The following is a 27,398-nucleotide window of genomic DNA, read 5'->3' as shown; positions in this document are numbered from 1 at the left end:
TAGGGAAAAATGTTATTTCTGGTACTGAGTTACCTGGGTCTCTTGAGGAGAGATGTAGCTTCAAAAACAAAAATTACCTCAAGTTTTCTTTGAAATCATGCAGTTCCATACGATAACTATTTGAATGCAGGGGCTATAAGTTCACCTCAGGTCGTATCTTATTTCAAAAAAGGTAATCCTTAACACTTCTTAGTTGTAGTATGTAGTATAATTTCTAGAATCACCAAGCTAATGCCTGCTCCATTATACAGAAGAGTTCTTACCCACACAATTTTTTCCATCTGTAGTCAGTTCAAACCCAGCATTGCAAATACACTGGAAACTTCCATCAGTGTTTACACACCGGCCATTTTTACAAAGAACACCATTCTGAATGCACTCATCTATATCTAAGGCAAAAAAAAAAAAAATCACACAGTCAGAGAGTTACTGTAAGATAAAAATGTATATAGTGACAATTATTGTTTTGAAAAATACTGGAATGTTATTTAAATATTACTTGGAAAAAAAATTTCAAAAGATGGTTAAGAATTTATTCTCATTGCATCAGAGATAGGAAAAGTATTATTTTACACACTTGTACAATAAATGTTACAATGCTACATTTTATGATGCTCAGCAATTACTTTATAAATACTTTTAAAAATCTACTCACACATTCCTCTTCGTACACACATAAATATGTACCTGTCATACTAATAGTCTATTTCCTGTTTTGTAGAACTCCCAGCTGGGGAATTCCCTGGCCAAGTGACATATATTCGAGAATAATGGATAAACGTTAAAAGACAACAACAGAACAAATGGAACGGTAGCCGAGAACTAGAGCTGTTGGGATTTACTGAAATTGCATTGCTAACTATTTTTTGAACTCCAATGGGATCTGACATAAGGGGTCAGAACATCTGCAGTGTCAGTAGACGTGAAGCAAATTTTCTTACCAATGCAAGCTTGCTTGGTCGGAGTTCTCTGGAAACCTGTGTGGCACTTGCAGTAATAGGAACCAGGTGTGTTGACACAGTCTCCATTAGAGCACGGGTTTGATGTGCATTCATCAACATCTGTTGGCAGCACAGAGGAGCATTAGTGACTTCACAATGTATAGAACATTTTTTTCAAGTCTAGAAGTTTCTAAGTGAAAAAGACAGTAACTAACAGTCAAATGCTAAATACTAAACCTTGTTCTTGGTGCAAAATCATTACTTTCCTAAGAACACAGAGCTGTTCTTAGTCAACTAGGCAGATGTTTTTAAGAAGTGAAATGCTACTACATCATTTATACGCATCTTGAAAGACAAAGAAAAAATATGTGTGAGTATTTTGAGACATGGGATCTGACAGTTGCCTGGTGAAAGCGAACAACACTTCATTCAACATAGTTTCATTTAACTGAATAACCATTCATTCTTCTTTGGAATAAACCCAATATGAATCAAAATTGGCATTTTAAAATCAGAGCAAATCATGGCATCCAAAATCCCCCCATTATATTACAGGTTTATTGTAGAAATGTGAGGAGGGGCCACACACCAGCAGGAGGGATTCTTAATGAGATCACAGTCTGTGCACCACATCTCAATTATTTATGCTCCATTGCATCCTCAACCCCAGTCTTTGCATTTGAGTAATGCCAGACTTAATCTAGCCCTTCTCTATAATGTACCTTACTCTCCGAAGTTTTTTTTTGTATTTGGGTGCAACGAAACACACTTTAACCACCTTAAATCTTAGGTAACTGCTCAGAAATAACTCCCACTTGACACAGGGCTCTGAAAACTTGAACTCCTCTCAAGAACACTTCCCAGATTTGATCCCCAGTGGTTACCAATGAGTCCACTGTGTCTTTGGCCCAAGACAGCTATTCCCAGCTCTAAAATAACACTGATTGTTCCTCCCCATTACGCTTCTCTAAACCTCCCAGGATCCTTGCCCTCTGTGATCCAGGAGCGAAGCAAGTGCATCCCTCTGCTCTGGTAGGCAGGACTGCTGGCTCAGTCTCTCCTGCAGCTACCAGAGGATGACCTGAGCAGCCGCTACAGCTAAATTCACAGGTTACAAACTGAATGGATTCCTTGATGAAATACTCCTTTCTTCATCAATCACCTTTGCTAATTTGACTTTTTTCCCTCCAGCTATGCCCGCCATTTCACTTATAGGTCTGAAATTACTCATCTCTTCATTTAGGTAGACTTTAACACCACAAAGCCAATGCTGATTTGTGGGGGTTTTTGGTATCTGGCTGTAAGCTGCCATAGGCAGCTGGGGCTAAGTAAAGCCACTGCTGATCAGTTCTTAGTAATGATGATTTTCCCATGCATTTTGCAGTGTACACTACCAGAAACACCAGGAAAAAACCAGGGTAATTTTGCTGATCATTTGTACTCACGCTTTATCAAGGTCTAGTTCTAAAACCTAGTTCATTGCACCTTGGAAATAATGGGATGGAATGAGAAATTAAACTTGTAAGAATATTTATATGTTAAATAAATATGTACTTCTAGAAAGTGTTGTGCCCTGAATGACCTGATTCTAAAAAATGGCAAAAGGTTAGTTTTGTTCTAATTTTACCATAAACAAGACCATATATTTCACACGATTTACTGTGTTAATGCATACACAGTTAAACCCAATAGCATCAATATACATATCAAAGAGATCTGGGTTTACCCCATCCCTGATTTAATGAGCTGGCTTACAGCACTCTTGTTGCCTAGAAACAATCAGATTGTTTTGGGTAAACAGTTAAATGAATAAAGACAAAGCAAATGGAAGAATCAAATACCTCCTCTCACCCATATTTAGCTCATTCATATTTGCATAGCAGCTGATAGCACCACTCCAGTAAAACCACAAGAATGAAGCAAGATAAAGAAAAGAGAAATTCAGAGTGTTAAATACAAAGAAGAAAACAGTAATTGTATCTTTATACTGCAGTAGATTTCTATGTAATTATAGTAGTTTCCTGCTCTCATGCTTCTCTACAGTGCTTGGCTGTCAGGATGCTCTTTCTCATGAGTGCTAGATTGGGTATTTTTTCCTTAGTGCTCAGCTGTTATCGGGGGGTCAGGGAAAATCACACATAATTCCTTCAGAAAAAAGTCCTCAGCTACCAACAAAATGTCAAACTCTGAATCAGATTTTCACATTAATGTTTTGTCAAATGTCTTAATTCGAATTACTTTACCGTATATTTATCTTGCTTTAGTACAGGGGAGGACAGGGGGAACTTATAAATACTAAATATGGCGCTCATCTATTCTGTTTAGTTTTCCTACAGAGAATGACATTTATGACTTTATTATAAGCTTCAACTTGCTTCATCTGTTAAAGAAAACACGTTCATACTAAAAATGGATTTCACTGTAAATTAATTTGTAAGTTGTACAGCAGGAATGCAGTGTTCCTCTATGAAGCAGTTGACTTAAGCTTAGAAAATCCTTCCAAAGCCATGTGCATCAGATGATTTCCATATAAAATATGCATCTTAAGATGGTCTTATTTTTATAAGCTCTTGATAAAAGAGGGAAAGGCAAATATATGTTAATATAAAGTTGTTGGCTTTGAGTTTGCATTGCAAGCATGCATATTCTGGCAGCATAAACATGAAACATCTGAGACAGAGATATTTAACCCATTTATTCTGTCTCCCAGGACACCCCTCTTCAGTGTCAAATATTTCTCTTTTACCACTTGCATCACACTTATCTCCACTTTTCAGTGTTTCATCTGTAACACTTGTCAGAGTTTCACTGTGTGCAGTATGGAACTTCCAAAACCCCCTCAAGACTTACCGTGATGAGTCTGAAGGTACATTACAAAATTTAAAATATGGAGATTTGTATTCACAAAACAACTAAAATTAAACACAGCACAGCTACAGGCTTGCTGCCACTTTGAAAGTCTCTACAGTTTTATCCAGAGTTTTTAAAAAGAGTCAAATAAGGAAAGGTAATAATATTACAGCTGTGTATCAGTTTGGTGAAAGGGACTAACCATTCAGTCTCAGCTCACTTAGGACGCTTACGGTCCTTGACGCATCAGGCATGTTCCATCATGAGAGCAGCATAATACAAGTTTAGGTCAGACAGTAGTATGTAACACCATTATTTTTTGATTTGTCAGGGTAATTTTGAAATAAGACTTTTCTTTAACTCTATACAAAAATATCTCATGATTTCTGGCTTCGTAATTTGTTGCTTGGGGAGTGGACAGCCAGAGAGATAAAGCAGTATGGAAGCAGTGTTCGTTTATATACTGTTAACCTTACCCCATGCAGTGAAATGTAACTGTTCCCAATGCCCCAGGACTGTTCTTTCAGTAATGAGAAAAGTATCCAAGATAGATTCAAGCAAGCCTTTAATTTCATTTAATATGTATTTGTACACACAGAAATTCCATGCAGTTAAGTTCCTGCCTAAATTTCCAAGACAACTTCCTGTCTGATTTATAGCAACTACCATTCACAAATCACTGATTCATTGTGGCACTTAAGATACTCTGGCTACTTCTTTATAACACAATTAGAAAATAACAGTGAAACAAAGCTGTGTTATCTAAGATAAATATTCATAAACTATACTCTCTTATAAAAAGTCTTCTGAATACAAGCAGCTACTCAAAAGGCAAACCACTGAAGAGTCAAAATAATTAGTAATGACTGATTTGTTTCACAGAGAAAAAAACAGGCAAAATGACACTTAAACTTGCTGAAGTCATTATTGTTTTTTTTTCCCCCTGCTTTCATTCTAGGACATTACTGTAGCTGGCACAGCATCTTCTGCTTTTGTTAAACCAGCTGAAATTTTTGTTTTGATCCCAGTGCATCCAAAATTGCCTCAGTTTTCAGACTACTCTTTCATGCTGAGGTGTGCATCACAAAGTTGAGACTAAGTTCCCTAAGTGAATATACCTTTCTCCTGGGCACATAATTGTGTTTTAGAGAATTAAACAGGTCAGTATTTTTATTTTCCATGCACCTATCAATCTAGTCTCACAGTATTCAGGCACTGTAACCTCAAACTGAAAATGAGATACAACTTCACTATTATCACAAGCCTGGAGTGGAAGGTGAAGGGCGAGGCTGGTGGCCTACAGGGTAACCCCACAGAAGAGAAAGGGACAGAATGCTAGCCAGCTGTTAAGAACATATTATATCTTTCTGCCAATCAATTTCAGCACCCAGACATGTAATTCTGATGGGCCTTTTAAACCACAGATGGTTGTCCTACTTCATTTCTTCATACACAAATTTTTCAATGAGATTTGAAAAATAAAAAAGTTTAAATTAAATCCATACAGCTTTACTTGCTGCAACCTCAGTATAAAGGGGCACAAAGACAGAGAAAATGAAGCTTTTCACAATAAGCTCAACCACAAGTTTAAATCCTGTTCTGGACGCATCCCAAAAGTTATTTAGGCTGAGAAGCCAAAAAGGAGCCAAAGGCACAATTTCTTTTGTGCCAGTGGTTACTGAAACTGGTGTTCACTAAAAACAAAAGTCTAAAAGGTCCCCCAAGCTCAGGTGAGGCCTTAGGTTTATCTACTTAACTAAATTTTCCTAGTATTATTAATTCCTAGTATTTAATGTGGAGTTACCTCTTATTTAGGAGTTAACCTTACCACCTGCATCAAGGTTTGGTTTGGTTCAACTTTATTTTCCACAATTCATTTTTAACTAGACTCTTAACTTACATATGCCACTTTATCAGTATATGCATTTGATTAATAATCAATGCTTGTAATAGTATCAAACCATACTCATTTTTACCTCGGAATTGGCATTTATTTTCCATGCTTTGCAAATTAAAAAAATGGCTTTGTGAGTTTAACAGCATTCTAATCTCATATGCCACAGTGAACTGCTACTTAATCACATGCCACCTTTATGCTATCTGCTGACATGAAGCACAAAGTAGCTCAGTCAAATTTGTCCTACCTTAATAGGAAATGATTTTAGGGACAGGTGACATTGTGTCTTTCCATGGTATGCAGGCTCATTTTTTACAGCTATGTGCTCTTTCAGTATTTCTTCATGCAGAATAATTCTTTATAAGCATGAGCAAGCATTTATCATAATCACACTCTACCACTATGTTATTTAATACTGCTTTTTAATGATTTGAACACAGGATGGTTGCCTCAAAAAGTACAGTTTCAAAAGGCCTTTCACTTTTTTCAGTTGCTAGCTTTGTAACAAACATACATTCAGATTTTTATCATTACTCATCTTTATGTCTTCATTTGAACTTAGAAAGCAAAAATAATAAAAATGTAATAAATATATTGTGTGTTATCAAATAGATAACAAACATCTGTGTGCTTCAGATGATATTTTCAACTTACTTGCCCCCCAAGTAACAAAGAATATGAACACAGGCTGTGAACTAGATTTCATCAAGAAACATTAGTTCAAAATGCCAGCTTTCAGAAGATGCTCAGCACATTTCAAGACAGTTCCTCAAGAGTCAAGGTCCACCACAGTCAAAAATATTATTGATTTCAGCAATGCGAAATTTAGTGCTGGGAACAAAAGTGCCAGGGCTCTCTATACACTGTGAAGAAAGAATAGCCATGCAAGACAGATTTATAGTATAACTCCCACTCCCCACTTACAATGCACTTATAGCTCCTGAGGCCCAAGGATGCAGCAAGAGAGCAAGCCTCTTGAATTTCCCAGTCAGAGATCAAAGGTGCAGAAAACTCTCAGCCAAACAAAGCTGAAAAAGTTGGGTTTGCTATACCATAGAAGACAACTTGGAAGAAGAACTGTAACAGTCCTCAAGTACACAAAAGTGCAAAGAGAAAGGTACTGAACTGTTTTCCTTGTATACTGTGGACAAGACAAGAAACGATGAGCTGAAATTTTTTGCAAAGTAGTGTTTAAATTAGATTAGATGTTCTGAAAACTTTCTGGAAGTTTGACTATTGGACCACTGCAACTATCTGGGGAAGTGGTGGAATCTCCATCAACTGACGTTTCTTAAGAAGAGCGTGTACAAACAGTTGTCAGGAGCGATTTGGCTATAACTGATCTCTCTGGTGCAAGAGAATGGCCTAGCTAAGGGGACTCGTAAACTTTCAGTTATATCAAGTTGATTTGAGAAAGGAAAACAGAGAGGTAAACATGGTAAGAAACAGGGATGTCAAAGGAAAAGTACTATTCAACAGTTGTCGCATTCCACTTCTCCAGAAGGCAGGGTGCCAAGCCAGGCAGGTCCTGATAATCAGTTTGCAATTCAGCGGGAGGTGGAAGAATTTACAACTCAGAGATGCAGTGTTCCCAGCTCAGCTTCTGGCTGATACCCACTCTGCTGCATGTATGTCAAAATTTGCCTGTACTATTCTCACTTGCATATCATAAACTGTGTCATCTTGGATTAGAAGATTTTGTTAAGGATTCATGTAGCTGCAATTTTCTGTGTTCCTTTGTTTCTATATTTTCCTCTAATCCACATGCATGCTAGAAATTGATTCTAAAAGCATAGCTTCAGTGAGAAAAGCCTATCGCTAACAAGCTCTTGTATAACATTTTTCATGCACAAATCTCAAATCTCTTTATAAAGAATCAGTAAGCAAATGTTCAATCAGAAATATAACCAGACCTTTCTATTTAGCATCCTGTACCTTTACTAAGCTGTATGCTTCATACAGGATTCTTCTCCACACAACTACCCCACAGGAACCCCCAAATTTTGTATTTTCCCTGAAATACCCGATGAGCGTTTGACACTGCAAGAGTGAAGTCCACAATAACTGAATAAAAGTGCAGAATCCCAAATTCAGCTCTTGTTATAAAAAGTTAGCATTCAATATTTTCATATGAAATGCAAATATAACCAAAAGTTAATTAATGCATTTTTAAAATTATTTTATATCTTTCAAACTGTTCTTTCGTCCTTATGAGTACGTAAAACATAAATTCTAGCCTTTGTTATCTTGAATATAACTTGACACTAACTCCTGTAGCAAATACAGAGCTACATGAGAATAACAAAAGAGAACATGGAACAGAACTTACTTTACTGAATGTGAAGACAAAAATGTACAATATCCATCAAGTACAGTAATACTCAATACTAATATTTGCGATTAAAGATTTTTTTTTTTTTTAAGGAAACAGATAACTCTCATGAAGATCTTAAATTATTCTAGTGTAAGTAATATCATGGTCTTTGCATGCCCTTTCACAAGAGCAATATCATTAAATTAATATGTATTTTGGAGAAAAAGAATATGCCTTTTTTTTAAAAAAAAAACAGATTAAAAGTGGAAAAATATTAGCATTTTAAAAGTGAATAATGGATTTTAGAAATGTGCACTTACCAATACAATCCCCATTTTCATCCTGCTTATATCCCATGTTGCACTCACATCGGTAACTAGAAAGGGTTGGTGTACAACGTCCATTTAAACAAAGGTTGGGATGGTGCTTACAGATGTCTATTGTCTGATTGAGTATTGCTGATAAAAAAAACAGAACATGGTACAAATATTCATAGTTTCAAATAGAAGTAAATATGAATATTATACTTGACTTCAGAAAGTATGTTATCAGGTGCATAAATATATCCGTCAAATCAAGTATTTTTTCCAGGCACTATCTGTTGACACAACAGTAAACTAACAAAACCAAGTAGCTCTCAGAAACAAAAAACACATTAGACAAATAGTCTTAATTATGATTTACCATCTATATGTATAGCCTGATGAGATTGTCAGTGGCCTCACGAATAAACCACAATTTGGGTGAAAGTTAAAGCAGTCTGTTCCTCTATGTTTACTATTATTGGTGTACCTGTCTTAATAATACTCCTTGCATTTTATTAACTTTATGGTTCTGATCCTAGAGATGTGCTTACACGTGTTATAAGCAACTTTACATACACGAGACTCCCCTCTGAATATTATTCATTTTGAGCTTTCAGTCAAGGCAGTGTTACTGCAGAATAGGTAAGTTTTACATTTGGAAGAACAAGGAAAGAGAATACGTTATTTTAAACCCTGGTGGTTTTTTGAAAACACTTAGAAATTTGGAGTTTTATTATCTGACCAAGGCAGATCAGCAAAGACAGCACAGGCTCAAAGACTCTATAACTGAAGTGACAAAAAAAATCTCTGCATCTGAACTGCTGTTAAAAATAGGGCTCCTGAGCTTCCTAATGTACCAACTGAGGTCTCTTAAATGTGCTTGAACACAAAGGTGGGTTTATGTGTTAAGGACACCATATCATTTCCAGACTAAAAACTAAGCAGAAAAAAAGGAAAAAATAGAAGGAATAAAAATAAAGAGAGAAACAAGTCACAACAATGCAAGTACTTACTTAGTCCTGTAATTATTGGGCCATTTCCAGCGGGACTTTGACCACCCATCCCTACCCCTGCTCCGCCTACACCTGGGGAGAAACCATTGCTTCCAGGGATGGGCATGAATCCTGCTCCTCCTGGGCCGTAGCCATTGCCATTGCCACTGGGAAGGAACCCATTGCCTCCTGTCCCACCACCTCTGGAACCACCTCCAGCAGAAGTGCCATCCACACAAAGTCTGCGGTGTTCATCTATTAAACGGGAACACACAGAGAAGCATAAAGTAAATCGACACTTCAGAGTCAGCTTATATGGAAGATACAGATCTTCGTATGCTACAAAAACCAGAACACCAATTCATCATTTCTTTGATGTTAATGTGTTCCCTCTCCCACTCCTAATCTCAGGCAGATCCTATGATTGTGACAGGTGCTATTTAAGGAAGGACATGAAAAATAATTAAAGGAAATACTGTAATTTACAACTATTTGTTGAAACCTTTTTGTTAATGTATTGCTAGCAGCACTGTAACTCCCTGGTCACTCAGAGATCTTGATATAAATAAACTGAAAATACGTTTCACTAGGGATGTGGACTATTGTTCTGTGAGCAGAGTCGAAAGAATAAATGAAATACTGATGCATTTTTAGTTCAAAGTAACCCAAAATTTAATGGAACAAGGGAGCAGCTGTTCCTTTAAATCAGAATGAACTATGGACCCTCAGAGTCATTTCCTCTTTGAGCTTGACCACAAAATATTTCCCATTTGTCAAGAACTATTTCCAAAGTCAACAAAAGGATGTTAAAGAAACTAGGGCCAAACATTCATGGACCAGAAAAAAAGTGGTTCACAGACAGTAACATCAGTATTAAAAACACAAGAATGAATAATAATGCAATTCCTGGCTTTATTTTTCCATTTGGCCTACATTTTAAAGCAGTTTAAAATATTCCAGTGATCTCCATCCCAGCTAGAACGGACAGCAAGAAGAACACAAACCAACCAACTAACAAGCCACTCACCAGATCCTCTGACAGGACACATCTCTGGAACAGACCCGATGGCCCAGCACCGGCCAGACTCACAGCAGCACTGCCTTTTGGTGAACCTACCGGGAAGCTCCTGTGCACAGCGGCCATTCACTATGTTGGAGAAACATGTACTTGCCCTCTGATCTGAAAGTTAATTTAAAAACAAAACCAGAAATAGTAACATGAATTCTCAAAATTACATTCCCTTATTCAATTCATGTAAGGACTAAAATGTTTAAGAAGTTTTATTGAAAAAAAAAACAAAACACCAAACCCCAAAATACCCCAAAACACACCCAATAATTATCTGAGGTGATCAGCACCAACGCATTCCATATTTGATTTACTGTAGGATCACATCTTTGCAGTGACACTAGTCTTGCATTAATCCAACATGAAATCTTAAAGTCTGCTCAAGCTAACAGAAAATACAGATGATACAAAAGGTACACAGCAATACAAATAGAAACTAGATACAAATATATAAAAAGGCTATTATGGCAAAAATTGAGACATTTCATGTAACAACTGCAACATCAGTAAATTCATTTAATGAAGTTTTCCTTGGTGCAGATGCATCTGACTGAAGAAATGCTACCCAGTCCGCTCTGCTCAGTAGACTGAATGTACAACAGTATTTCTAGTAGTGCCATGTGCAAACTACTCTGTATAAATATATCAGTGTTTATTATATTCTAGTTCCTTCAAGGACACATTCTAGATCTTTTATTGTCACACTCCTGAATGCTGACTAGGAGAAAAGGTCAATGAATTTGGAAAGATATGGTACTAATACAATATGGTACTAATTATAATAACTGAGCACATCCTGACATTTTGGTTAAAAGCAAATATTTATCTTAAACTGGGAAGAATAAAATAATTTGTATTAATAAGGATTACATTCTTCACTTTTCTCGTAAGTAAAGGAGAAATTATACTTCGAGAGTATACAAATTCTACTCCAATGATATAAACATTTAAGACAAGAATTTTCAGACACATGTTCATTTAAGAGAAGGAGACTCTGTGACATAAGGGCCTGCCCTAGCGGACTAGGGCATGTGATTTGTGTGCAATTGGTTTTGGGAGCTGACTTCAGAAACCAGACTGTAAAACACTCCAAAATCCATAGAAATTTTGATCATATTGGAAATCAAAGGTTCTCGGTATTCCTGAGGCTAGCCACAATAAATCTGAATTTTGGCAATCCTCAGATGAACCTGGATAACAAAAGCTGGCTACATTGTGGAAAAAATTATCCATGTGAAATCACTTGTAGTTCTTGTGTTGCTACTGGCTTACATAATTTCTCTGTAATTCAGAAATCCCTTCAGAATTCCCATCCCTTTCCCAACATGAGAACAAAGTGCTTTGAGATGTCTGAAATAAGAAGAACCACATGAGATCTAGAAAAGATTATTAGTAATTGATAATGTTTTTTACACATGGTATGCAGTATTTTTAGTTAATTCATCAGAATGTTTTATATTTGACACATGCAGCTGTATAAAAGAAATTACCACATGTGAAAATATGCATACATCTTTTTTATAATATAGAAACAGGTTTTAAGTAAATTGTCCTGTAAAAGCTGCAATCTACTGAAATCTAATATTTGGTTTGTTTTATTAACTGTTCCAGCCAAATTAGTGGCACCTCAGCAGACACTACTTAATGCCTTCTGAGTTTATATATGTGCCTTATATTGGTCTATAAAGGTTAAATTAACCTATGTGAGATGGAACTTGAAATACCATGTAAGGATAAATGTTGGCTCCTTTAGAACCAAAGTGAGCTTAGCTTTTGGTTTCATCAGATGCAGGTTAGAGAAACAAATATAATTAACATTTCCTATGTTTGCCTAGACAACAGAAATATTAATTGCTTTTTTCCTAAGAAGATCCCGATCCCAGGCCGGAGTTCTCATGCTACAATACAGCTGACACAGAGCGATCTACTTATCTACATAAAGACGGTTGCAGAGGCAATCCTCATCAGAGGAAGATGTTATGAACTTTAAGTAGCTGGATCAGAGATACTAGTGAGTTAGCATATAGTGAGGTCCCGGCGCAGGGCAGGGAGTGCTATATGGTTGGGACAGAAGTTCTGCTGCTGCTGTGTATATATTGCCTTAACAACCTTGAGAGCTCTAAAAGCCTACAGGGTGGAATACCTACCAGTACAGCGGGAGCCATCCGCGGATGTGACATAACCCCGTGGGCAGATGCAGAAATAACTTCCCACGGTGTTAGAGCATTCACCGCCTTCACAGATTCCTGGGATGATGCTGCATTCATCAATATCTACCCAAAAAGGAAAGGACAAAGGATAATTAGCAGAGCACTTCAATATATTGTGTTAAAAAGAGGGAAAGACAGCTTTTCTGAAACGAAGTTGTTATTCAACTTAGATTGAATAACATCTTGTTGGTATTTGCATACTGCAAATAATTTTGTTTGCCTTCAAATTGAGGTTTTCTTTATACGTTCAAGGGGTGCACCAATTCAAGTCACAGAGTATGTGATAGCAGTCTGGGATTTCCTCTAAATGACACATACTGAGTGCCATCTCTAGGAAGCACACAACGGCTACAATGCAATACCAATATACACATCCTGCTTTTGAGCTGAAGGAAGGAGGATGGTCCAGCAGCCAAGCATGACAGCTCTGGGCTTCTGTGACCACAGAAATATTGCTCATCAGATCTGACTGCTTTCTGGCCTTCTTATACTCCAACTGTAAGCAAGAATTTTGGCCAAGCTCTTCAAATGTGACCAAATGTTGCATTTTTACTTTTTTCCCAGATGTTTTTAATCCATTCAGATGTTTCTAACTAAAAGCAGTGGTCTCATCTGAACACTGAAAAAATACATATAAAGCGAGATGTCATCAAGCTGATCAAGCTGAAGCCGGCTTCACAAAAGGCAGATCATGCTTGACAAATCTGGTGGCCTTCTATGATAAAGTGACCTGCTCGGTTGACATGGGGCGAGCAGTCGACATTGTCTACTTGGACTTCTCCAAGGCCTTCGATATGGTTCCCCACGGCCTCCTCCTGGAGAAACTGATGCGTTATGGCCTGGACAAGTGGTCTGTGCAGTGGGTGAGGAATTGGCTGATGGGCTGAACCCAAAGGGTGGTGGTAAATGGCTCTTTTTCAAACTGGCAACCCGTCACAAGTGCGGTCCCCCAGGGATCGATACTGGGCCCAATGCTATTCAATATAGGCCAATGGCATCCTGGCCTGTATCAAGGATAGTGTGGCCAGCAGGACCAGGGAGGTGATAGTGCCCCTGTCCTCGGCACTGGTGAGGCTGCACCTTGAGTACTGTGTTCAGTTTTGGGCCCCTCACTACAAGAAGGACATCGAGGTGCTGGAGCGTGTCCAGAGAAGGGTAACGAAGTTGGTGAAGGGTCTAGAGCACAAGTCTTACAAGGAGAGGCTGAGTGAGCCAGAGGTGTTTAGTTCGGAGAAGAAGAGGTTGAGGGGAGACCTTATTGCTCGCTACAACTACCTGAAAGGAGGTTGTAGCCAGGTGGGGATCGGTCTCTTCCCCCTAGTAACAAGTGATAGGACAAGAGGAAAAGACCTCAAGCTGCGCCAGGGGAAGTTTAGGTTAGATATTAGGAAAAACTTCTTCACCGAAAGGGTGGTCAAGCATTGGAACAGGCTGCCCAGGGAAGTGGTTGAGTCTCCATCCCTGGAGGTATTTAAAGGACGGATAGACGTGGTGCTCGAGGACATGCAATAGTGATGGACTTGGCAGTGCTAGGTTAATGGCTGGACTTGATCTTAAGGGTCTTTTTCAATCTTAACAATTCTATGATTCTATGAATATCTTCATAAGCGACCTGGATAACAGGATCAAGTGTAGCCTGATGAAGTTCGCAGATGACACCAAATTGAGTGGGGAAGTAGACACTCTGGAAGGGAGAGCCACCCTGCAGGAAGATCTGGATAGGCTGGAAGAGTGGGCTAACAAGAACTTTATGAAGTTTAACAAGGACAAGTGTAAGATCTTGCAACTGGGAAAACATAATCCAGGAGTGCAGCTCAGACTGGGATCCACCTGGCTAGACACCAGCTCTGTGGAAAGGGACCCGGGGGTGCTGGTGGACAGGAAGCTCACCATGAGTGAACAGTGTGCTGCTGCGGCCAAGAAGGCCAATAGGATGCTGGTTTGCATCAAAAAGGGCATCACCAGCAGAGATAAAGAAGTCATTATCCCTCTCTAGTCAGCACTTGGCAGGCCACAGCTGGAATACTGTGTACAGTTCTGGTCCCCGTTATACAAAAAAGACGTGGACAGGCTGGAGGGGGTCCAGAGAAGGGCAACCAAGATGATCAAGGGTCTGGGAAGCCTGTCATATGAGGATAGGCTGAGAGAGCTGGGCTTGTTCAGCCTTGAGAAAAGGAGACTTAGAGGTGATCTCATCACCGTGTACCAGTACTTAAAGGGGAGCTACAAAGAAGATGGAGATTCCCTTTTTACAAGGAGTCACATGGTGAAGACAAGGGGTAACGCGTACAAGTTACTTCCAGGGAGATTCCGATTGGACACAAGAGGTACATTTTTCACAATGAGAACAGTCAATCATTGGAATCATCTCCCCAGGGATGTGGTTGACTCGGCTACGCTGAACACATTTAAGACTCAGCTGGACATGGTGCTGGGCCATCTCATCTAGATTGTGCTAGAAAGGTTGGATCCTTGAGGTCCCTTCCAACCTGGTATTCTATGACTCTATGATTCTATGATGCATGAGCTGCTGTATGTAACAAGGGGCTGCTAGTGCACTTGGGACCATGACTGAGAGCACTGTGTGCTGTCCCAGCACAAACTGGAAGTAAAATGAGGAGCTGAGGCAAAGAGAAGCAATAGAAGGAAGCAGTCTGACCATATTGTTAGAGATATGAAGTACAGCAGAGCAAACTGGCATGGAAGAAATACAAGCCAGGAAGAACAGCATGAGAGAAACGACTGTCATGACCATTTATACAAAAAAGCCATTTTAAGTAACCACTTCATTCTGCAGCTGTGACAATCTTTAGACATATGAATATTTTTAGGGTTATTTAGTAACCTAATCTTGCTTTTAAGTGACCTCTGCACATTAGCTTTTCGAGTGGCTTTCGGTGAATCTCAACTGTGGCCCAGGTTTAACATGGGGGGCATTCTGAGAAACCATGGGAAAACATGGGCCAACTTTCTAACTAGCTTGAGATGAGTTATGTTTTCCAGTTGGAATGATATGATACCACAGGTTTTGCACGGCCTGATACCATAGGTAGTCAGTCACAGGTAAAAGACTTTGGCTTAACTTGTTTGAACAATCTGGATGCAGTATTAATTTAAATTAGCTTTCATATTGCAAAACAAAAATCAAAACAAAAAAAAAATCAGACTGTTGAACCCAGACTGCTGCATGTCAAATAATGCAGGAGAAGCATCAGAAAGAGCATATGACAGAAATTATCTTGTGATGACACTGTGAAGGTCTTTCCTTGTTAAGAAAGCCTTGTGATCCCACAGACCATTCCTCGCACTTTTACAGAGACCTATAATTTCCTTGGACTTGTCACTATAGACGTTCTCTTGAGATGAATGACTGCTTGAGAAATAAACCTCAGCAGGTGTTATTTTTTAGGAGGCTATTACATGATGAATACTTTGCTCCCTCACTGGCTAAATTCTCCACACTGAAAACTCAAAGAAAAGGAAGAGTGCCAAAAAGATCTGGCATGCACAGGGACTATATCAAAAAGGTAACTCCACACTATGGGAAGGTCCACACATGAAGAATCCCCTTTAGATACATTCAAGTACTGAAAGGAAAATTAAGTTTTGCCACAAGGCCACTAAGAATGTGAAAACTGTTTTTTGTAAAGTGAAGGTATGAATAAAACAATCCCCTCTCCCACTGGCATGTCATTTACAGTGTCATTGTAGAAAAGATGATTTATCTTACATGTAACATGTCTTCAAACTTCCTAACTAATCCATACATATAAGCATCCTGTGGCCTTTGTTGTTTGTTTTACACTATGAAGCAGAGTCAGAAGAAGTGAAAATTTTGGCTTTTTAATAAGGTTATTTAAGCATTTCAGAGGACACACAAAGTTTAAACTTTACATTAAAATAGTTATGAAATGATGGCAACTATTGCGCACATTTTAGACATCTGCTCAAGAATGTACAAAAGAAAGTGTCATTTTTGTAAAATCAAAACACTTGTAAGAAATAATGCTTTCACTTAAGACTTCGTAGCTACCCACTGCAGAGATTCCAGAATTCCAAATGATGGTATAAATCAAAACCATATAATTCCCCAGGAAATCTCAGAAATCTTGCATTAATTTACTATATTAAAGACAATATATATAATGTGGTGAACTGCTTACCATCTCATTTAATCCAACGAAATGAAACCATGTGTATAAATCAAAACAGAACCGGAACTGGCTGCATGCCTTGTTGAGATCTTTCATGCAGTTCAGGTCTTTCACAACCCATAAGTCTTTTAAACATGAATACTCTCTACTGTATACACACACAGTCTGAATGATCACGTCAGAAAGACAGGTAAGAAAACTGGATGAAATGACGACTCTGCATGAAGAGTTTAATTTTTCTGGAAAGTCACACATTCCTGATGGCAGAGTCACTGGATGTTCATGCAAGAAAACTTCCTTATTTTACCATCCCTTGAAGCACACCTTCAATCTCAAGGAAATACTACACTATCCTTTTTCATCACTACTGCAGTGGTTCCAAAAATAAATTCCAGGACTCATGCTAAAGTTCAGAGGCACCCATACTTTGATAAAGATATCACCAACATGGTGATCACAATTTACCAGCATGGAAATACTGTCTGAAGATGCAAATACTGTACACACAAACGGGATGGCACAAAGGTGGTAGCAACTGCCGCCAGTGATACATGGACAAGTTAAATTTAAGAATCCCTATGCTAGGAACTGGTTACACAGCATTTTCAAAATATTTGTTTCATTCAGTCACTGTCTTAGGGAGTGGGTGTTAAACATTGCAGGTTTCATAGCATTTATTTCTTTTTGATAACTGAGGTACAACAGCAGCTATTATACATAAGAAAAAAAAAAACACAAGAAAAATGAATCTATAAAAATCTGACTGCTAAAACCAGCAGGCACTTGAAAACTGAAAGTTTCCCCTTCATTTTCACTCTGTTTGGCACAGGTACCTGCTACTTTAAAGGTAGTAATCTTAATTACAAGAACACAACACCTGATCTTCTACTAAAGGAAACCAAATTCCAAACTAGATGGTCATACAGTACAAAGCCCATTGAGGTAATGAGTAGGCGGAGTCTGTAGCACTGGCAAGTGAAAGACATAGGAAGGAAGTAGTTAGCCTCTGCAAAGCTGCAGGACGTAGACCATCCTTCTCACCTGGCTACATGCACAGGAGTTTAACACTGTCTAGGGCTCTTGTCCAAGAATGACAGGGAGCTGGCAAGGGAGAAAGTACCTTCCTGAAATCTGGGCAGTAACCAGAGTGGAAGGAAGACTCCAGAGTCTTCTCCATGTGGAGAGAAAAACATGTTTTTAACCAATTAACATGGAGAACCCTTGTGGAAGAATAATTTTCTTACTTACTGGAGCAGTACCAAGTCAGTGGATTTTTTGTTTCACTAGTTTTTGAGCTATATCTCTGTCTCTCCTTCTCCCTCCCTCGTTCTTGCATGTGAAATTCTTTCAACAAGATCTCTGTTACCTCTGACTGGAAATTCTGAGACTTTACCTCAGAAAGAGCTATTTTTAGGATGGCTGATTGAAAAAGTTACTCAATTTCCTTCCTTGTCCCCTCCAAAATACATAAATTAATGGTCTCAGGGAAAATGCTCCAAAGATAGTAAGAGGAGATGCTGTCTTAAGGGTGAAAAAGACTGGTGGTGTGAGTGGCTGCGGTTCCGATGTTACACACAAGATGAGAAAGCCAGACTCAATGTAAGAACCAATTTAAATGTGTGGCATAAACTTTGCAGGTGTGACTATTAATTGGTGAACTTCTGCCAAAAAAACCCAGCCTGGCTACCTGTCATCCAGAATTCATGACTTTTACTGCTACAGTAAGCAGGATTTTATGAATAACTGAATTAAAAGGACCAGAAAAGGGGGTCTCAACTGCTGAGTTCTGAAAAAGGGTTCCCTGAAAATAGTTTTAGTCTATAGCAATACCTGGTAGTATCAAATCTGAAAAACACACAGTGTAATGAAATTACACATTAAAGCAGGAGAACCAGAAATAGAACTGTTTCTTTTAAAAGGTTCTTTGCATTTTGGTGTCACATTTAAAGAAAAAAAGGAGTGATCCTGTGTCATATAGTCCTAGCCCTTTGACATCAATAGTACAGCAACATATATTTTTAGAAGAGCATCAGAGGCATCCTACCTCCCAGAGTACCTTTGACTGTAAAGGGTGTCATAACTAACTACATTTAGTCAAGGAGTATGATGTATTTTCAATTTGAGAAGAGTAAGTGGAACACATTTATTAGATCCTTGAAGTACTAATAATTAGTAGTCCTTGTCTTACGTACACCAGCAACCACAACTGAAAGCTTATTTCACCTCCCAGTTTATCTACATACAATCCACCTCTGAACAACCCATAGCTGTAGGTTCCATTAATTCTGGAAGATAACATCCTAAAAATGAACAGAATTTCATTCCTAAAAAGACAATGAAAACTCAATATATTGTAGGTCAAAACTTTTAGGCCAAAAAAGAGAAGGGTTTGGGGGTTTATTTTGTTTAGTTAAGACATCACATAAGTGCTTTGGATCTCTGGAATTTGGTACAACCCCTGTAATGGCCTTTTCCAAATTTTTTCAGCTCTGTACCCATTCCTTGAATCCTTCCATGACTTGCCCAGTAGTGGAAGAAGTTGCCCTGACTACCGTGGAAAGTCAACAAGTCAGGAATATAGAAAAGCTTCTAAATAAAATCAGTAATGTTGAACCCTGAGCTGGATTAATTTTAAAGGTCATATTTTCTCAAATAGCCTAAGCTACCTAGTTACATTTCTACACATGAGGCCATACACACACACATTCAAGTTGTTCTCATATGCTTTGGAAATCCTTTAAACCTTCTTTACTGGTATACAATTGCCATTAATTTCTGAAAGGTCAGTGTCAGTCAACCCTAATCTGAGGCTCAAAATAAATCCAATAAGCCAAATATATGCCTTTTTTTCTATTTTTTTTTTTTTTTAAAGAAACACGGGAATATAATGCAAGCAAATAGCCTAGCAAAGCAATATTTATTGCTTAACATAGTTCTAGCAAAATCCATTACGGTACAAAAAGCACAATATGAACATTCCTACTCATTCTAACAATAGCTATTGTTTCCAGGAGGAATGACAGGAAAAAAATCCTAACCCACAAAATACATCTGGATGTTTAAGGGCAAAGGATATAGTAGGGGATCTCAAATCCCTCCTTCTTAAGTAGAAGACTTGCTGTTAAATAAAGAAGATCTGAATAGTTAGTGTAAGATTCCAGCCTCTGTCTCTGAACACTGGAGCCTTGCCTGGTTACTGACTCCAACTTGGACTTTGTTCTTTGTAGCCAGCAAGTAATATTTGATCTGGTTTTCCATACTTAAAGAAGGGAAACGAGTGAGCACAATACTCCATACTACATCACTTCTACATAATATTTTAAATAAAAAATGACATTAAACCAATGCAGTTTCTATTAAATAATTTCTCTGTACACAGGTTCTAACTCATAGAGGACCAATTCCTTATATCCTTCCCAATGGCCTAATCCGTATATATAAACGATGTAAATGCACTCAAATGACCAGTCCCACTAAATGAAAGTGTAAGTGTTTGAAGGACTGGCTATAGTTTTATCCTATAACTCTCACATTGAAAGATTATGAATTCTCAAAGCCTTTACTGGAAAAAAAAAAAGCCTCAATAAAACTATGGCTTGGCTTGCATTGTCTGCTCCATTCTTGGAATAATGTAAGCATGGTATTATGCTGGTATAATTTTGGCATTACCACCTTGGCTGTGAAGCATGGGGAAATGGACAAGTAACAGTTTCATTATGTTTTTTTCCCCAGAAAAGATGGTACAAACTGGGCACTGAGGGTTGTTATCTGTATAATTCCGTGTAGGGAATTACATGACTAGGGAAGCTAGTGGGGAAGCTGTGACCAGGGACTAATTAGTACCTAACTTCTGCCACAAAAAGAAGTGGCAGGGGCTTAGAAGAAACAAAGCCAGAGCATATGACCTGTTCTGCAGTAGGCTGCCAACAAAGCTGGAAATGGAACCCCATTGATAACTGAACTATGAAATAATAGCAACTATTTCAGACTGCAGATGATGTTTCACTTCTGTTATGCACGGTCCCATAAGCATAACAGATTTTTAAGCAGATATGTGTTAAAAATACATTCACCTTTTCCTGTGGATACTATCAGAGAGAACTGTTGAATAACATTTTTAACAATTAAAGCAGACTTTAACATAGGTTAAAGAAGTAGAATGCGAAGAATGTTTTAATTACTGTTTTCACAAGGAAGGAAACATTACTGAATAAGTTGTCCTTCTGGAATCAAAGCTGGAGTGCAGATGCCAGGCAGAAATATAACATATACAAAGTACCATGCATTTTTTGGATCTCTATGAAAACATCTATTTGATGTATTCTAACTGCATCCTTGCCTGAGAGGAGGTATCAGGTCTCCTTCACATGGAGCTCTTCTAGGGTTAAGAGCAGTAAAGCATGAGCGCTGCCATGGGCAGATTACAGACATCATCAGAACAGGGAATTCATTTATTGAACTGAGACAGTAGTCTATCATTACAGATATCTAAATGCTGTCTTTGCTCTGATGATATATTTATCACATTAGAAATGCCTTTTTTTTAGGACTAACACTTCAACAGGTGGTTTGGGCAAAAGCACTATTGCTCTACTCCTGTTGTACAAGTCTCATGGAATAATAATAAATACACCATGATTGAGAGAATCAAAAAACCAAGTGCACTTCTAATGAACAAGGATAAGTAACTATTCATCAAAAAACACAGAAGTTACTCTAACATTAATCATTGCATTTAATACTATAAAAAGTTGTAAACAGTCTCAAGCTGAAAGAGTCCTGCCAAAATAAACAGATATAATTCAAAGAATACCAATTTGAATAAAAGCCTTCCAATGAAACGTCTTGCAACTGACAACACAAATCCAAGATGAGTAACAACAAAGCATACATTTCTAATCTATACATTGCCTACACAATCAAAGACACTATGCATTTGTTTAGCTATTACAGCTGGTTTTGCTTCAGCTTTGAAATGATGAGTTGATTATAGTTCTAATATTTTCAAATCCACTCTTTCAAGTGAGGCATCACAGTCACATTTTGGAAAACATTCAACATTTGCAAATTTTTTTCCTGATAGTTGTTTATATTTAATGGCATAATTACAAGTAAATATTTCTGAATTTTCTGTACTTTATGTTGTGATGCTCAGTAAACTTAAGCTTGAATTCTACTGAAAGATAAACTGTATTGCCAGAATTTTTCAAAATCATAACTGTACTTACCGATATCCAGCATAACACAAAATGATGGTAAAAACAGCCAGTTATGCAAAGACAATTGCAAACAGTAGATGCTTATTCTCTTCCTAAATATTGTGTAACCATTGCAGAAGTACATTTCTTAGAAGCTAATGAGAGCATTAAGATACTAACAAAATTAATCATGTCAGGTATCTGTCAGATTTAACGTGGGTATAGGTAGCTGTTAAGTTCACTGTGCCTGCGCTCTGAGCTGGTAGCATACAAGTTAGCTCTGGTGCACAAGTTATATATCCACATCAGTACAGCACCATGTCTGACCTGATAGTAGTGCCAGACATTATTATATGAACTTAGTTATAAACTAAGTTGCATGTAATTGTTAATGATATCTACCAATTAACCTTTCCAAATGATTAGAGTCCATTATCAGAAAAAAGCAAGTAGTGTTGGATTATTACTATACGTCTTCATACTTTGTGTCCTGACTCACCTATTACTAATGCCCCTGCACCCCTCACCACTACTACTCAATACGGAAATAAAAAGGAAATTATAATTTTAAGAGCCAGTGATCGAGTGACAGGCAATTTTAACAGAAGCTGGGGTTTTTGCAGTTAGCAGTGAATGGAAAGCGATGCTTTATCCTTTGGTCTTCTTTCCACATAGGTGGAGAGGAGAAAGAAGCCACATAAAGGGTCACAAGCTGATAAGCATGACGTCCTTTTCTAAAAACAGCAGGAGCAAAGGATATGTGGTCTCACTTACCTCCTTTCCACTTTTTCCAACATGGGCAAGCCCAAAGGAAGGCTTTTGAAGGGAAAACAAAGCACCCTGCCCTCTTTCTTTTCTTCTAATTATAATTCTCCTTCCTATATGCTGATGCCTCATTGAGGGCCTACAAATCTCTTCTGTTCTATCCAGCCACTCCTTCCTGTTTGCCTCCCTGGCAAGAAAAATCCCGCTGCCTCTTGCCTATGGTTACATTCCCATTCTGTCTCCCACAAAAAAAAGAAAGATTTTACTAGGATGTGCTGCCCACTTTATGCTTAGCTCTGTTCCTCACAGGTTGCCATGCAGCACAGGGTAGATGAAATGCCTTGGATTTAATTCTCCCAAGGAAAGTGGCTCTGATTACAAATTTCCCTTTCAGTCACCTTCTTTTGTAGGATTCCTCACTCCACTTGGTGCCTTCTGGTTTCTCCCTCGATCCTGCAGAAGGCTGTGGAGATGGTGCCATACTGTTTTATTGCTCTACAACTTTTCTACTGTTCTATTGTCTTCAAGGTATGGGGAGATTCTTTTTCCCAGTGTCTCAGCAAGGCTCCTGGTGTTCCCTTACTTCTAAAATGTCTCAAAGGGACCTGCTTTCCCTATGAACAAGATTGCTCCCTGCAGAGTCCTAAATGACTGTGCATATACCGGATACCTATCAGCTCGCTCTTGTATACATTTAGGTAGACATACATGTGCACATGCACAGACACATACACAAGCTGCTTCTATTTATCCTCAACCATGGTAAGAAAATCTCTGTTTCCATAGTTGCAGCTCTATTTCTTGCAAACTGTTTCTTGGAAGGTTTTAACAAGATATAGCCAGGTTTCTCCTAGAAAAACGCATGACAGGAATATCATTGTGTACTGAGCATAAATTGAAGCTGGTCAACATAAAAAAAACAGAAGGTGGTGGAGGACAGGACCAGAGAAAAATACCTTTGGATATTTGTTTTACTTACTCTTTGGTATTACTTGCAACAACACCAGATGCAACATTTTCACTTACAAAATGTGATTCTCAAACTGATTGTATTACCGAATTTTTCTGTGGATTCTGTATTGTAGGCAAAACTAAGGAAAACTCCAAGACAACTTCCAAAAATGGCTATAAACCATGTATTTGTTTGTAACTGAATACTGAGTATAATGTAATATGGTCACATACTTAAATTGCTGCCTAATCATAAGCCAAAGCCTTGAACAAGCAGTCCTCTTATCTGTTTAACTTGACTGTGAGAGTACCCACTGGTTGGGATGAAGTCTGAGAGTTCCGATTTCTTTTGAAGGCATGGCAAATTCACTCAAATCAGTGAAGTCTACATCAAACCCAGAAAAACTCAGCAATTTTCTATTGCATTACTTTAAACTATACAGAATTGCTGCTCTTAATTATATCAATGTGTTTACTGAATAAACATGGTGTATTTTTATTAAACGATACATATTAAACACGGTCTATTTGATTTTTCATCTAAAAAAGAAGGACATTTCCCATGTATTTTTTACTTACTCAGACTCTTCAACACAAACTGGACATAGCAGTAATTTCTTACATTCATTACCAAAGCTGCCACATTTGCTTTTCACGCTGTAGTCAGCAGGCTGAAAATACCTACCTGTACTAGAATATTTTGGACATTTTTGAGAAAACCAACAAAACCCTAATAACTCGGTTGCAGTTATATACTGCTCACAGATGCACTCTTTATCAATAGTTCTAAATTTTGAAACAGGATGAACACTGTCTTTACCCACGAGTCAGAAAAAAACATCTAATGCAAAATATGAACAGCAAAGTAGAAAAGGACGATGCTGTGAAGAAGAAACAAAAAGCACTGTACAGTGATGTCTCTTCATATCAGACACTGCAACTATTCTGAACCTTTTCTTTCATTACTAAAGCACTCTAATGCTTTACTTAACCACTTCTTAGGTATGTTCTCTGACAACATCACTTACCATCACATTTTTGAGTTGCTTCATTCTGTTTGTGACCAGCACGACACTTGCACTCATATGAACCTACTGTATTAATGCAGTTTCCTCCTTGGCAGACTCCAGGGATAGCCTGACATTCATCAACATCTACAAAGACAAAAAAGAAGGATTACTTGACATAAGATACAAAATGTCATCATGGCATTTGCTGATAGACAGAGAGCTCTGAAATTATTCTTAAAAATAACCACAGCAAACCCAGCATGTCTCCACTGCAGCATCAACATAAGATATGGGAATAACAGCAGCAACATGACTCAGACCTTCATGTGTGTTGTTTGATTCCATCTAAGCTCAAAATGTATTACATGTATTGACTTATGACTTACATAGCTTTAAATATTTAAGAAGTGTACTTAAGTCAAATCTGTACAACTTACTATTGGTATCCCATGCCCTCAGATTGTTCCTTGTATATGGCCATTACAAAACACAGATTCTTATTTTGAAAGGAACTCTACCTGTACATATGGACTACCCTCCTGTCCACCTTAACTAGATATGATAATTTTTGCAGGATATTCTTCGTGGACAAAGTCAAACTACTCAAGTCAATAGAAAGTAGCTGCTATTCAGCCAAGATAAGTTGTATGGCAAATAATCTGCATAACTTTATTTACTGAAGTAATAAGTAGGACTAGATTTTCATGGATTTCTTTAGGCTGGACTGTCAATGCTAAAGAAATGCTCTTAGAAAATACATTGCCATTTTCGCTTTACATCTTACTTTCAGTAACTTTCTGTTATATTTTATTATGTGCTATTTCCAGTTCAAATTGTGTTGGGCTTTTTGTTCCCCACTCTTACTTGTTTATACATAAAACATCCTGTATTTCTGTACGTTTTTATACAAAACTCTGACATGACTCAATGTGTAAGTGCAAATGGGCAGTTAAAATAATACCAAGGATCATAGAGGCCTCTACGAAATAATGAGTGCTAAAGCAGACTGAAATTCTTTGTACAGAAGGAAAGGGAGAATACGCTCTAGACTAGTGCATGATATACATATTATATGTGGGTGTTTAGCTTCTCAGTAGGTCTTTTTAAAAGTTCGGCTAATCTATAGCTATCAGAAAGTTCAGAATTAAGCAATCGTACTAATTCCTTCACAACAAAATTTCACATGCATCCAAATGTTCATAGAGGAGAGAATGCTTGGAAGTTTTGTTCCAAAACCTGCAGAAGCTCTTCTGTCAGATTTCAGGTAATATTTCTTGTCATTTTTCCCTTTCACAGTAGAGGCAAGAATTAACAGATTTTGTTAGTTCTCCACATCATGAAACAGAAATAAAGGAAAGTGTCCTTTGCAAGTTGTACAAAAGGGAGCCACATGGCTTCTGAAGAGTTTCTTCTGTGCAGAGGTCAATTTCATACCATTTTCTTGTCTTGGATTACAATTAAGTATGGAATTCAATTATAGCATTAAAGCAATACACTGCCTATTTTAAAAAACACAATTTATTTCACTCCGTTCTCCATTGTGATTAAAATATCTATTTAAGATTACTGTATTTTTAAAGCTTTTAGGAAAAATATTTTTCATATTTTTTCCCCAGGTTTTTCATTAGTGCCAAATAAACAAAGAATTTTAACTATTACCCTGTTTTCCATTTTCAGCTTTCCTGTTAGCTTGCATGCATTATTAAATGAAGCCGCTGGTAAACTTTATTTAAGATGCAGAAGAAAGCATCTCTTTCCTCTTCACATTCATGTTTGTTTTCTTTCTCTCTACCTCTTCTCTTCCACAACCAGCTCTTTGCCACTATGAACGTGGAGAACAGTGAGATACAGATGGGGCAGGACAAACAGACTAATAGTAGAATACAGTACTCCTTTTCAGGAGGATGTTCATTACCTCGAAGGCCTTACAAGACACTGACATTCCAGTTGAGTTTGTGGATTATAGTACTTCCTCAGTTTTTGTTACTCCTGGTGTTTGCAGTATAGATAAAATCTACGATATATGCCTTGGCCATTCACCCGCTCTTTCATTTAAGCAGGTATAATTGCTCATAGTCAAGGAAGAAGGAACTTTTTTTTTTTTTTTATGTTTTTTTAACTGCTGGGCTTGGTTTTAAATGCATTTACTGGAGAAGTTTGCATTTAGTTCCTGAATCTGTGCTGATTTAGTCAGCACAGTAGTGTGCCAAATGCAACAGTTAGATTGTAAATGGATTAAGGACTTTATCAGAGGCATAAACTTTCTGCAACCGTTTTTCTTCTAAATAACTAGTGCTTGGTGCAATCTAGTTTACCTGGAAAGCAACCTTTTCACCTCTGAAGTATTTTACGGAATTCGGACATGATCCAGCAACACCTAGACAGAAGATGGGTTCCATCATTTATTCACACCCTGCACACGCAGTAGCTCCCTTCTGAGTAAAACTAATATGGTGTTTGTCTTTTGACCCTTGGGCCTCAACATGCATTCATCACACGCAGTATGCCTGTGCCTTGTGTCATTTATTAATGCTTCTTTAAATTAAGCTAACTGTGTCAGCAGATCGGTGGTTAAAAATAATCACTGTGTATCTTTCATGGTTTTGTAAGCCAAAGATGTCAAGTAATAGTAAATTAATGGCAGTAGCAGCAGGAAATTAATACTTTCCAGAAACAGAAAAGGTATCACTGAAGCCTTGAAGTGAACAAAATTTTAAGATCTATTGATTCCATTCATTTCTT

The 27,398-nt window shown here is 37.8% G+C and overlaps 1 protein-coding gene across 1 annotated transcript in view; it reads right to left on the bottom strand.

Moving 5' to 3' along the window:
* The window catches only part of FBN2 (fibrillin 2), a gene marked incomplete at both ends in the record, with an annotated part of 178,819 nt that overhangs the window by 99,526 nt on the left and 51,895 nt on the right, over positions 1-27,398 (bottom strand). The window contains 7 exons of the mRNA XM_082335529.1: positions 264-389; positions 942-1,061; positions 8,323-8,460; positions 9,321-9,554; positions 10,327-10,479; positions 12,516-12,641; positions 24,675-24,800. Coding sequence (XP_082191655.1) covers positions 264-389; positions 942-1,061; positions 8,323-8,460; positions 9,321-9,554; positions 10,327-10,479; positions 12,516-12,641; positions 24,675-24,800 — 1,023 coding nt within the window. The remainder of the gene's footprint in view (positions 1-263; positions 390-941; positions 1,062-8,322; positions 8,461-9,320; positions 9,555-10,326; positions 10,480-12,515; positions 12,642-24,674; positions 24,801-27,398) is intronic.

The sequence above is a fragment of the Platalea leucorodia genome (assembly GCF_965183815.1).
Source record: "Platalea leucorodia genome assembly, chromosome: Z".
NCBI lineage: Eukaryota > Metazoa > Chordata > Aves > Pelecaniformes > Threskiornithidae > Platalea > Platalea leucorodia.
Note: the sequence above shows the minus strand (reverse complement) of the source record. Positions and strands in the feature narration are given on the sequence as shown.